At 38.0% G+C, this 13,207-nt stretch overlaps 1 protein-coding gene across 2 annotated transcripts in view; it reads left to right on the top strand.

Moving 5' to 3' along the window:
- PIK3R4 (phosphoinositide-3-kinase regulatory subunit 4) overlaps positions 1-12,964 on the top strand; it is a 75,058-nt gene extending 62,094 nt beyond the window's left edge. For both annotated transcript variants that reach the window (XM_033212690.1, XM_033212691.1), the window contains 7 exons: positions 997-1,161; positions 5,509-5,720; positions 7,560-7,691; positions 10,332-10,432; positions 10,867-10,955; positions 11,218-11,326; positions 12,419-12,964. In XM_033212690.1, coding sequence (XP_033068581.1) covers positions 997-1,161; positions 5,509-5,720; positions 7,560-7,691; positions 10,332-10,432; positions 10,867-10,955; positions 11,218-11,326; positions 12,419-12,589 — 979 coding nt within the window. In that variant the 3' untranslated portion in view covers positions 12,590-12,964. The remainder of the gene's footprint in view (positions 1-996; positions 1,162-5,508; positions 5,721-7,559; positions 7,692-10,331; positions 10,433-10,866; positions 10,956-11,217; positions 11,327-12,418) is intronic.
- The last annotated feature ends 243 nt before the right edge of the window (positions 12,965-13,207 follow it).

Below are 13,207 nucleotides of genomic sequence, written 5' to 3' on the forward strand. Positions count from 1 at the left end.
GTGAAATAAATTACACAAGATAGATGAATGTGTTCAGTGTTTAGGGGCTTTTGACTTTTTAGAGGTATGGCCCCTTAGAAGTGTAAAGTTGCAGTCTGTGTGGAGGGTAATGGAGGAGGGAGTTGGTGGTAATGGAAGTCCCCTGTGTAGATGATATATTCAAAAAGTTTGGCAGTGAATTTAAAGAAAGAGAGTAGAAAACACAGCTTGAGAGATCAGCATATGTGTGGGAGAGACTGAATATTATAATTTTGCATTTGTGAATGTTTTATGGTTTACATATTACCTGATTTTCCCTGTGGTCCAGTTAGGGAAATAGGTCAAGGATAAACTGAGGCATACAACTGATTAAGTAGCTTGATCAACATCATGTAAGTAGTTGGTAGTGGAAGTCCTTGATTCCAAAGCCAGTGCTTTTCCTTCTGTGCCAAGCTGTGTGATGGAATAACTGAAGGGTGTAAGAGTGAGGGTTTAAGATATTTCAAGAGTTGAAGGAGTTACGATTAGGACCACAAGTGTGGGAGTTCTCATTAGAAAACAGTTCAAAACCAGCCTGGGCAACATGGCGAAACTGTGTCTCTACAAAAAATTAACCAGGCATAGTGATACACGCCTGTAGTCCCAGCTGCCAGGGTAGCTGAGGTCGGAGGATCACTTGAGCCTAGGAGGTCGAGGCTGCAGTAAGCTGTGATTGCACCACTGGCCACTATACTCCAGCCTGGGCGACAGAGTGAGACACTGTCTCCAAAAAAAAAAAAGAAGGAGGGATAGTCTATGATAGGAGAGAGAAGTGTGTGCAGATGGCCATTTGAAAATATAAGAAGAAAAGGTGATTTTTGTAACAGTTCTTTTGAGAGGAAATTCTTGTTTTTGTCCTGAGATCAGGGAGATTAAGTGGACCTCACAGTAATAATTTTGCTTGCTAATAGCCATGTGGATATTTAACATTAGCAGTGATGTTGTTTCATAAATGAATTTTATTTTTCTTTCATTCAGATCTATTCTTACATACAGCCGAATTGGAGGTCGAGTCAAGACGCTCACATTCTGCCAAGGCTCCCACTATTTAGCCATAGCATCTGATAATGGTGCTGTCCAGCTTCTTGGAATTGAGGCTTCTAAGTTGCCCAAGTCTCCTAAAATCCATCCTTTACAAAGCAGGTATCTATCTTTTGTCTTTTTTAAACATTGTATTTAGTGCACTACAGTACCTTAACTCTTCTTTCTACCCTGCAATGTAGTTGGGATCAACTGAGGGCCTCTTACATTGCACTTCTTTTTTTAAGCCCATAAAATAAATCAAATTTTAAAAATGTGCTTCCAGCTCAAAACTGTCACATGTGGTTAGTCTCAGAAGATGATACCTATGTATCTTACCTTCTGCAAACTTGTCAAGAGGTCAAAGGGGCAGCTTTGAACTTGCAGCTCATCCGAGTCTAGAATTTGTCTGAATAACCTAAAATTACCAGTTATATGTTCTGTCTCAGTTACTAAAAACACAGCTCTGCCTGATTTTGAGAATGTGAGTGTTCTTCATTAAGGAAAACTCAAATGTCAGCATTCCGTGACTTGGCATTAAAGTCTCTGAAGTTGAGGGGGACATGGAGAAGAGCATTTAGACAGATGATTTGCTTTTCATTTTAAAACAAAATAGCAGTGGTTCTATTTAAGAATTTTCTTCATTTTTTATAAATTGTGGTTGCTTGCAGATTAAATGCATGCAAGGTAACATATTTAAAGACAAAGCAGAACAATTTTTGACTGACCAATATGTGTTACACACTGAAGATTTCAAAGACATGTTATGCTTTAAGAATCTACAGTCTAGTGGGAGAAATAGACAAGTGAACAGACAATTTCAGTGCAGTGTGGTGATTTTTACATGGATAACAGGAGCCAGCTTGAAAGGGAAGACAACAGGTAAGACCAGGTGTGAGTTAGCCAGGTGAAGCAAGGTGGTTAAAAGGGCCAGGTGGAGGTGGTGGACCCCATAGAAGAAAGCAAAATGAGGAGTTGTTTAGCGGATGATAAGCCATGGCCATTAGGTAGCTTAAGGCAGAAAGGGATATTTGTTGGGTCACCTGGGCGTTTTGTTTTGTTTTGCTTTTGCATTTAAAAAGGTTTTCCACACATTCACTGAACAGATTTAAGCAGCTTTTTTCCAGGACATATTCTTTATGGCCTTTAGTAAAATACCTGCCCATTTTTAAGAAAATCTGTTTCAGCAGATGATGCCTGTCTAGTAACATATCTATTGAGTTTCATGTAAATTATTTAATAACTTGGCATAGTGCACTATGTGATGACTGAGCCCAGAGGCCACACACACAGACAGACATGCACATTCAGTACACGGTTTTCTCTCAGCCAATGGCACTTCTCACTGTAAATGTTACTATCTTAAAGCAAACGTTAACTACCTAGATAAGGAGACTGGCAGGATGTTTAGCTTTTACTCTGCCTCACAGTGTGTGCTTCAAAGAAACCTTGCCATAAGGTCATAAGTCTTTGATTGTTTTGGTTATATCAACTGTTGTCATAGATAGCTCTTACTAATTAGAATTTGTGGAAGGAACCATTTTACGTTTTACTTTGCAGTTGGATTTTTCATCACTCCTCAATGGGGAAATATGGTCCAAATTATAATATTTATAAGTACAATTGTTTATCCAAGGGTTAGCAGACTACAGCTTGCAGTATGGTCCATAAAATAAAAATGATATTTGCATTTTTAAAGGGTTGCAAAAATAAAAATAGTATTCAACAGGAATGTATGTGATTCACAAAGCCTAAAATATTTACAATCTGACTTCTTATAGATGATGTTTGCTGACCTCTGATCTATAAGATAAAACCAAAACTACCTGTGTGAATGCATGATATGTATGAATCAAGGAGACTGGCCAATGTTTTATGTGTTCTTTTTAGTTTTAAAAATGCCTCAGCTTGAAAAAAACTAGTACACTTATACAGTGGAATAATAACCTGCATTATAAAGGAATGAATTATTGACTCATGCAACAACATTGATGAATCTTAAATGCATTTTGCTAATTAACACACTTAACTGTATACCACAAAAAGTGAATTTTAACGTATGTAAAATTTAAAAAGTTAACCAGGATGTAAGAGGAAAGATGGAATGCAGTCTATGACAAATTAATCTATTTTACAAGTGAATCACATAATCATATTGAAGGGCATGTCGAATAAAGGAGTAACTTTGCAAAACAGTTTTTAAATTTGATACTGGGAGGCTAATGACACAAGGAACTCAACTCAAACATTGTATTCTAGTTGGTTGTTTTTCACAGGGTTAACAACTTCATTTTAAGTTTCAAGTTTAACAAATCTGAAACTTTACCCTTCGTTTGTGTACTCAGGTTGAACAAATAAGTAAATATATTGTAGTTACGGGAGCTAGGTTTGTCACTGTTAGAGAAAGGTATTACAGATGAATGAACTCTGGTGCTGCATAGGAGTTGGAGATTATCAGTATGGACTCATGATATTTGTATATGCATAGGCATAAATATATACATGTATAGAAACACACGAACAGATACAGAAATATAGATGTGTCCACATGCCTGAAGTAGTATGCATAATATATCTTTTAGCTCTGGCCATTGAGAGGAACTAGAAGCAGGCACACTGCCATAGCAGTGAACACATAGGGCCTAGATTTTTGTTTCTAAATACATTCTTCAATAAAAGGAACTAGTACTTCTAGAACTGGTTGATTCCAGGTGTGTGGGGCAGGGAAAATAAAACATAAGCTTGGAGCATCTTGTGGTGTCAAAAAATTAGAAAGTATTTAAAAAAAATATATTGAGGCCGGACGCGGTGGCTCAAGCCTGTAATCCCAGCACTTTGGGAGGCCGAGACGGGCGGATCAGGAGGTCAGGAGATCGAGACCATCCTGGCTAATATGGTGAAACCCTGTCTCTACTAAAAAATACAAAAAACTAGCCGGGCGAGGTGGCGGGTGCCTGTAGTCCCAGCTACTCGGGAGGCTGAGGCAGGAGAATGGCGGTAAACCCGGGGGGGGCGGAGCTTGCAGTGAGCTGAGATCTGGCCACTGCACTCCAGCCTGGGCGACAGAGTGAGACTCCATCTCAAAAAAAAAAAAAAATATATATATATATATATTGAAAGGGCACAAGAGCTGACATGAAAGAGCTTCCAGTGGGCAAAGTTGGAACAACTTGGGCAACAAAATGAATAACTGTAGTATTGGATTGTAACTCAAAGAATAAATATCTATGAATCCATACAAATAAGTGAATAAATAAGTTTCTGGGGAAGAAGTGACAACTTACAGAAGAATCCCAGTCAAGTAATGTAGAAGGACTGAGGGAAACAAAAAGTCACCATTAGCTCACCACAGGCATGCTCCCTCAAATGGATGCTAAAATTAGTGGGCCAAAGTTAAAGCAGAAACAGAATTTTTGCATTGTCTCAAAGTGTTTTTGCCAAATATTGAGTAATTATAAAGGGAAAAAATGTTTACAATGGAGAATCCTAGCAGACACCAGCTTAATTCAGATGGTTCAAGTTAACATCATAAGTGATTCAGGTTAAACATTTCTAATCTGAAAATCCAAAATTCTCCAGAAACTAAAAGTTTTTGAATGCTAATTTGATGTCACAAGTGAAAAATTCCACACCTGACTTCATGGGACAGGTTGCAGTTAAAACTGTGTTTCCTGCACAAAAGTATTTTGTACAAAATTACCATCAGGCTATGTGTATAAGGTATATATGAAACAAATGAATTTCATGTTTAGACTTGGGTCCCATTCCCAAGATACCTCATTATGTTATTTCATCTCAAAAAAAAAAAAAACAAAAAGACAAAAATCTGAAACAGTTGTGGTTGCAAGCATTTTGGCTAAGTGATAATTAACCTGCACATGCTAACATCAGGTCCTCCCTCAAATGATGCACTGAGAAGAGCACATCACTTCTGTGATATCTTTCCCAATAAGGCATAATTTCAGGATAATAATGAGAAAATGTCAGACAAACCCAAATTGAGGAACATTCTCTGAAATAACCAGTAGTCTTCAAAAATATCAAGGTCATGAAAGACTGAGGAACTGTCACAGATTAGAAGAAATTTAATATTGCCCTGTATTATCCTGGATTGGATCCTGGAATAGTAAAAGGACACTAGTGGGAAAACTGATAAAATCAGGATACATTCTGTACTTTAATTACTAGTATTATACCGAGGTTAATTTCTTAGTTTTGATAAATGTTCTATGGTTATATAAGTTATTTACCTAAGGGGAAGCTTGAGTGAAGGATATACAAGAACTCTACTATTTTTGCAATTCTTCTCTACATCTGGAATTTTTTTTTAATGTATCAGCTTTCATTTGCTTGATGGAGTCACATAGCTTTTGTTTCTTGACTATGGATAGGATATAAAGTCATCTTAAAGGGAGACTAGTGCTATGTTTTCAGTGACTGGAAACGTCTGTGCTTTGTGTATTTCTCTAGAATTCTAGATCAGAAGGAGGACGGTTGTGTTGTGGATATGCATCACTTCAACTCTGGGGCACAGTCTGTTCTTGCCTATGCCACTGTGAATGGCTCTCTGGTTGGCTGGGACCTTAGGTCTTCAAGCAATGCGTGGACTTTAAAGCATGATTTAAAGTCGGGCCTCATCACTTCCTTTGCTGTGGACATCCACCAATGCTGGCTCTGCATCGGTAAGCTGACTTTCAAGTCATTGACTGGGTTTTGAATGCCACTAATGCCTGCAATTGCTGTCTTGTGAAAGCAGTTTTTTCCACTTTGTTCATTGGTAATTTTTCCCATCTCTTTTTTTCATAGTCATGTTAAAATAACTTGCAATTTTATTTTTTTTCAGTAAAAAACAGGTTTGAAAGGGTGAAATCAGTATCCTAAGGCATAAAAGTCTCCTCATTGTCCTTGTCTTAAATGAGCCTCCTTACTTTATAATCATTAAGTGATCAGATTTGCTGGCATTCTCTTACTCTGCCAGTGAAGCAGCAGACTTGACTTAAGGAAAATAGCATCTGAGTTTGGGCAGACATGGTTTAAATTCCAGTAGCTTTAGGCAGGTTATTTAACTCCTCTGAGGTTCAGCTATCTTCATCTTCAAATGGGGCTAATCCTTTCAAGGGCAGCTTTGAGGATTTAATGAAGTAAAAGAATCTGTCACAGTGCGTAGTGTTGAGAGAATAGCTAAGCAATGGTTTCTTACTTTATTATTTGCCTTGTCTCCAAAGGCTAAAGATGAACCAAGTGATCTAGCTTGCTTAAGCAGGATTTTAGAAAATGTATTGTTTCATGATATTCCATTTTATAGATAACAATTTGTGTATCCCTCTGTCCCTCAGTTGATGGATAGCTGAGTTGTTTCTAGTGTTTGGCTTTTCGGAGTCAACCTGCTGTAAATATTTGCAAATAAGTCTTTGTAAGGACATATGTTTCCATTAATCTCAGGCATATATATACCCAAGAATGGGATTGCTGCTTTTGTAAAATTTAATTTTTAATTGACAAATAATTGCATATATTTATGGGGTACAGTGTGATGTTTTGATGCATGTATTAATTGCAGGATGATTAAATCAAACTAACAAATCTATCACCTTACATACATATTTGCTATGAAAACATTTACAATTTACTCTTTTGGCAACTTTGAAATATACACTGTATTATAGTCACCATTCTGTGCAGTAGATCACTAAAGCTTATTCCTCCTAACTGAAACTTTGTACTCTTTGATCAACATTGCCTATTTTCCTATCTGCCCCTTCCTTTAAGTTTCACGTTTTTCCCTCATGGTGTTTTGAACCTGCCGCTTGAGAAACTACCACATCTTACTCTTTTCTAGTTGGCATGCTAATTCAGAGGAATTATCTTCTGTGCTTGAATTTAGGTTTTCTAGATTCCCTAACTTACATTTGTTACACTGTTAAGTGTGTGCCCTTTGCTTTATTACTTTTTATATGTTTATATGGAATGCATTTTTTTTTTTTTTTTTTTTTTTTTGCCTTTTGTGTGAATAAACTGCAGAGGGACAGAAAGATGTAATATACCTGTCTAAAGAATGTTTAAGAGGGAAGGGCAAATGGAAACAATTGAAATCTGATGATAGATACAAAGCTGCTGCTACTTTGGGATTGGTAAAGTGATCATTGAGTACCAGTAAAACATCTTTGGGTATTTAAGGCAATCTGAACATTTTGACATACCAAAATCATTTTGTATCTTCTCAATAGCTTCTGTTTTTGTGGGTGCCTTTGGCAGTTAATAACAATGTCAGCAACTAATAAATTATTCATTTTCAATGTACATTATTATTAGTAGCATTATGATAAGCACTTTATATCTGTTATTTAACAACCAAAGGGGTACTGTTTGAAACCGGTGAGACAGCTTCATGAGAACATTTTTTTTAAGTAATGAAGGCATTTTTCAAATAAATTCATAAAAAGCTAATTCTATTTGTATAAATGCAGCTTGATGTACTTTGATCATTAGATGGTAATCTTTTTGTGCTTTTTCTCTTTAAGGTACAAGCAGTGGTACCATGGCTTGTTGGGACATGAGGTTCCAGTTGCCAATTTCAAGTCACTGTCATCCTTCCAGGGCTCGAATCAGGCGCCTCTCAATGCACCCTCTGTATCAGTCCTGGGTGATTGCAGGTAAGATGGAGGGCTAGCTTTCATGTGTTGGGAGATTTTCTTGGAAAGTACATAATAACCTGCTGCCAAAACTCACGTTTTTAGTTTCATTTTACATATGAACTGAATGCTTGATTGTCTTCTGATTATGGAGGTTGCCACTACTGATACCTCACTGTCATCTAATATTTATTATGTTCAAAAATGATCTCATCAGTCACCATCATTACTCTCCTCTCCATTCTTAACTGTCCACCACCATCTCCTGTCCTTTTTTTCTTCCTCCTGTGTCCCCTATTTTTGTTACAGCTGCCACCATCTTCCTAGAGAGCTAAGTTAGGAACCTTGACTCATCCTTCTCTGTTGCAGTTTCTTGTTGCCCTGCTTCCTTTGTGTTGCTTGAAAGCTTCCCTTCCCTTCCCTCATTAGGCACTCAAATTTTCTTGTATGACTCCTGGGTGTGACACTTGGGCAATTCTTGAAACTGATTTTCCTCATCTTTAATATGTAGTTAAAAATACTTGCGTTGTAGAGTTATAGGGAATTGAGATAAAACATGCAAAGTACATATTCTACCACACAATTAATGCTTGGTAAATAGCAGCTCTTATTATTCTTATGTTTTCCCCTCAGCCCTCTTGCCTCTAGGCTCTTTGTGGTCCTTTCTTGTACATATAGTCCATCGCATACACTGCTGCTGTCAAAGTCACCATGTTGCCAAGTTCTGTGGTTATTGTGAGCCCTTTTCTTATTTGACTTACCATTTGAACAGTTGATTTCTATTGTTTTCAGATGCTTTCCTTACCTGGTTTCAAGGACATTTCTCTTGGTTCTACAACTTCTTGATCTGCTGGTTCCTTCTCATCTTCCTGGCATTTAATTTGTGGCCTGCCTTAGGACCCAGTCTTTGGTCTCAACCACTTCTCCTACACTGGCTGTGTGTGTGATCTCATGCAATCTCATGCTTTAACTATTATTCAGACTCATATCTATTTTTCTTAAGATGTCTAATAGCCATTTGGTAAACTCAACATGTCTGACTAAACTGAATGCTTGATTTCCTCTCTACTAAGTGTCTCCACCACTGCCTCCTAGCCCGCTCTTCCTATGGTATTCTCTCAGTAAATGGCAGCTAGGTGCTCAGAAGCCTGGAATTATCCTCACTTGTTCTTTTTCTCATCCCACTTCCAGTCCATTAACCAGTCCTGTAAGTTTTATTTTAAAGTATATCCAGAATTTGATCACTCTTTACTACCTCCATCACTATCTCCCTAGTCCAAACCACTATCATCTCTTTTCCCTATTAATGTAATATCTTCACAGCCTGCTTCTGTCTGTACTTTTTAAGACCATTTTGTTTCTTCTGCTCAGTACCTTCCCATTGGCTTCTTGGTCCAAAAGACTTTATGGGACCTGCCTTCTTGCCACTTCCCTGACCTTTATCAGTCAGAATTCTAACAGGAAACAGTAGCACACTCAAGGTAGGATAATTTAAGAATTTATTTTCAAATAAAATTGTTTACAAAGGTTTGGGTGTAGGGGTATTACAAAAGATAGCACAGTAATATGGGCTGGTAACAGCAGAGTAGCAGTAGAAGGCTTGAGGGGAGGAGGGCATGGTTACTGAATTTGGAAAGGAATAGAGAAGGCCGCCTTGAAAGGAGCAGTGACTTTGAGATGAGGGATATAACCAGCCTGATGTGAATGATTTGACTTTCTTCCCTCTCTCCCTTTGATCTCCTGCTGCGGTTTCCCATAGGCATGTATTAGTTTCCTATTACACCACAACTTATTTTTTAATAATTCTAGAGGCCAGAAGTCTGAAATGGGTTTTGTGGACCAAAATCAAGGTAGCAGCAGACCTGTATTCCCTCTGGAGGCACTAGGGGAACATCTATTTCCTTGCCTTTTCCTGCTTCTAGAACTAAATTCCTTGGCTAATGGCTCCTCCTTTCATCTTCAGAGCCAGCAACATAGCATCTTCATTGTTGCGTTGCTTTCTGTTCTTGCTGCCAAATCTGCCTCCCTCGTCTAAGATTTATGATTGCATGTGGGGCCCCCTGAGTAATCCAGAATAATCTGTCTCAAGGTCCTTAATTTCATCACATCTGCAAAGTCACTTTGCCATATAAGGTACCATTCACAGGTTCCAGGGGATAGGACTTGGATACTTTTGGGGCCATTATTTAGCCTATCACAGGCTGGCAGACCCAGCCAGAGGGGGTACAGGAGCTTGTTGATGTGGTTCATTCAGGTCAGATTTAGAGCAGCAAATGGAAAGTGACCAGCACTACTGCCCTTTCTCCTACTTATCTCCCATTCTCAGTTCCTGCCACACTGACTTGTTCTTTCAACTAAGCACACTCCTGCTTCAGAAAGGCCTTTGCATTTTTGTCTGTTGTCCCCACTAGAATGGAAGTTCCATGAAACTGGAAATTTTTCTGCTTTGCCATCTTTTCTTCAGTGCCTAGCGCAATGACTAGCCCATAGTAAAAATATTTACTGGCTCAGTAAATATTAATAAATGAATAAAGCCTCTTATATTGTCTCTCCTCCTGAAAGAAAGAGATTTGTCTTTCTCTCAGGACTGCAATTTGTTTTGTTGTAATCTTCCCCAACTCTCTTTGTCTGAGTCTAGATTCTGGCCTTTGTCTCTTTTAGCTGTTCAGGGCAACAATGAAGTGTCCATGTGGGACATGGAGACTGGTGACAGAAGATTTACTCTCTGGGCCAGCAGTGCACCACCACTTTCTGAATTACAGGTTTGACTTCAGTTTTTACAGTTTTTACTGTAAAGGATGATATTATTCCCTACATTCTAAGTACTTTCAGGCATTTAATCAAACCCAGTATCTGTTGGGCTTTTGGGTTATGTTTAAATTTGGGTTTTTAATAACATCAAGTATCATGTGGTCATTGCTACATGAGTGTTTCCTTGCTAGTGTTCTGCATTAGTGGGTAAATAAGTTGCTAGCCCATAAAGCTTGTGATGTCTCTTTGGAACCCCAATGAGATCTAGCTTAACTAGGAAAAGCCCAGATTGAGGTAGATAGGGCATACATAACTGGTCTTTCATTTCTTCAGGGAACCAGGTGCTTGTAAAGCTACTGACAGTTAACTTGCCTCTAGAAATAGCACCATCATTTATGGAATACACAGATGTCTTTTATTTGACTCCACATTTATTTCTTTTAAGCCTTCTCCTCATAGCGTCCATGGTATCTACTGTAGTCCTGCAGATGGAAATCCTATCCTGCTAACAGCTGGCTCAGATATGAAAATAAGGTACACGATCTCAACAAATACTTAAAGAATAAAATGGATACTTTTACAAGACGTTATTACAGATACTGATGGCACTGTAATGTTTAAAAATCATCTTATAAGGACAGCTGTTAATACTTTATTTGTAACCAATGGTATGCTGTTCTATAAAAACCTCTTTTTCTAATGCAAAAGAAAAACAATGCATTGATGAAGATAAGCCAATGATTATTAGTTCCTCTCATTGTCCTATAAAGATTGTCATTTATTTCCTCTTCCCTAGGTTTTGGGACTTGGCTTACCCAGAAAGGTCCTATGTTGTTGCAGGAAGTACTAGTTCCCCATCTGTGTCCTACTACAGGAAAATAATTGAAGGCACTGAAGTTGTCCAGGTACTGTAGTCTTTTCATTCAACTTCTGTAAGCACAAACATGGCTTTTGTAAACAGAATTAAAATAAATGACCAAGCGAGGAGTACTCCGAATTTAGGAAATTTATTTTTTCTTGAATTTAAAAAAATTGACTTTTATTAAGGTAAAATAAGCATAAAGAAAGTACATATAAGTAATAGCTCAAATGACCAGTATGTACTTTATAACATCGTAAGGAGGCACTTTTATTATCCTCTTACAAATGAAAAAGGCACAGTGAAGTTAAGTAACTTGTTCAAGGTCACACAGCTAGTAAACAGAAAGCTGGGATTCAAACCTGGCTTTAGGACTGTAAAGTTTGTATTCTTGACTCAGGCAAAAACTTCAAGTGAGAGAATATACCCTTAGTACCTGGGCCAAAGTAGGTGTTCCATAAATAAAAGTGTGCTTCCTTCATGACAAATATTAATGAGCTTTGGAAGTGCTAGAACATCTGCTATGTATTTTTTATATTCCGGTCATGTATACCTTTTTTTTTTTGAGTCTCGCTCTGTTGCCAGGCTGGAGTGCAGTGGCACGATCTCTGCTCACTGCAACCTCTGCCTCCCAGGTTCAAGCGATTCTTCTGCCTCAGCCTCCTGAGGAGCTGGGACTACAGGTGTGTGCCACCACAGCCGGCTAAGTTTTGTATTTTTAGTAGGGACGGGGTTTCATCATGTTGGCCAGGATGGTCTCGATCTCCTGACCTTGTGACTTGGGAGACCTTGGCCTCCCAAAGTGCTGGGATTATAGGTGTGACCCAACGTGCCTGGCTATACCTCTTTTGATTATATTCTATCCCTTTTTTCTTTTGATGTTGGCAAAAGTTAATATGCACAGAATATTGACCTAAAATAAGTTTTCCATATCTGTAAGTGGCTACTCATGAAATCCAATGACTAGGACCCTGTGAATGTCATTTTTGGCTCTTCTCCTTTTGCTCAGTGTATTTGTGAAAGCATGACTACTTTACAAAAGTTGTTAACTTAAATACAACAGTATCTCAGAAGCAAGACTATTGACGAGAGGAAGAATATGGTACAGACTTTTAACTTCTGGCTTGCTCCCTGACAGGAAATTCAGAATAAGCAGAAAGTAGGACCAAGTGATGACACCCCTCGAAGGGGCCCAGAGTCCCTGCCCGTGGGACATCACGACATCATCACTGATGTCGCCACATTCCAGACAACACAGGGCTTCATCGTAACTGCTTCTAGAGATGGGATTGTGAAGGTGTGGAAATAAAAACCTACTGATTTGTATAAATTGTAATAAAGTTATACTACTATAACTCAAGAGAAAAGGCCTTTCTAGAGAACAGATTCATTTGCTTAATTTTCAGAATGATGTCTGTATATTACTGTTTCATGACTGACTAAATGAAACCCAAAATGGTTAAGATGTACTTGACTAGTTTACTTATGCATCTCTTTGCAAGAATCAGCCAGCCAACAATGTCTGGGATTTTTATTGTATATGTTATAGAGGTGAGAAATATAAAATATGAAAATGAATGTTTATTTTGTATTGAAAAAGATGGTTGAAAAGATGGTTGTAAGCTATTATAAGTATAAACACATTTTTGCTATTAAAAATGCTATTCAAAGCAGTTAAACTGTATTCATGCATCCTAAGTGTGTGTTTTGGGTGGTGTTTTTAAATGATAAATTTAAGCAGAGGAATAATCTCGTCAGCAGCATTTGTTCTGAGGTGAAGAAATGGACTCGATGTCACAAGGAATCAGTGACAGAACCAGGCGTTAGGTCCAGATCTCTGGACTTTAGTGTGCTCTTTCTGCTCTAATATTTCTTGTGTGTTTTACAGTCTGCCTTATTAGTTATTTAACATTATAGAATTGATTTC

Source organism: Trachypithecus francoisi, unplaced genomic scaffold (assembly GCF_009764315.1).
Source record: "Trachypithecus francoisi isolate TF-2019V2 unplaced genomic scaffold, Tfra_2.0 Lachesis_group0, whole genome shotgun sequence".
Classification (NCBI taxonomy): domain Eukaryota; kingdom Metazoa; phylum Chordata; class Mammalia; order Primates; family Cercopithecidae; genus Trachypithecus; species Trachypithecus francoisi.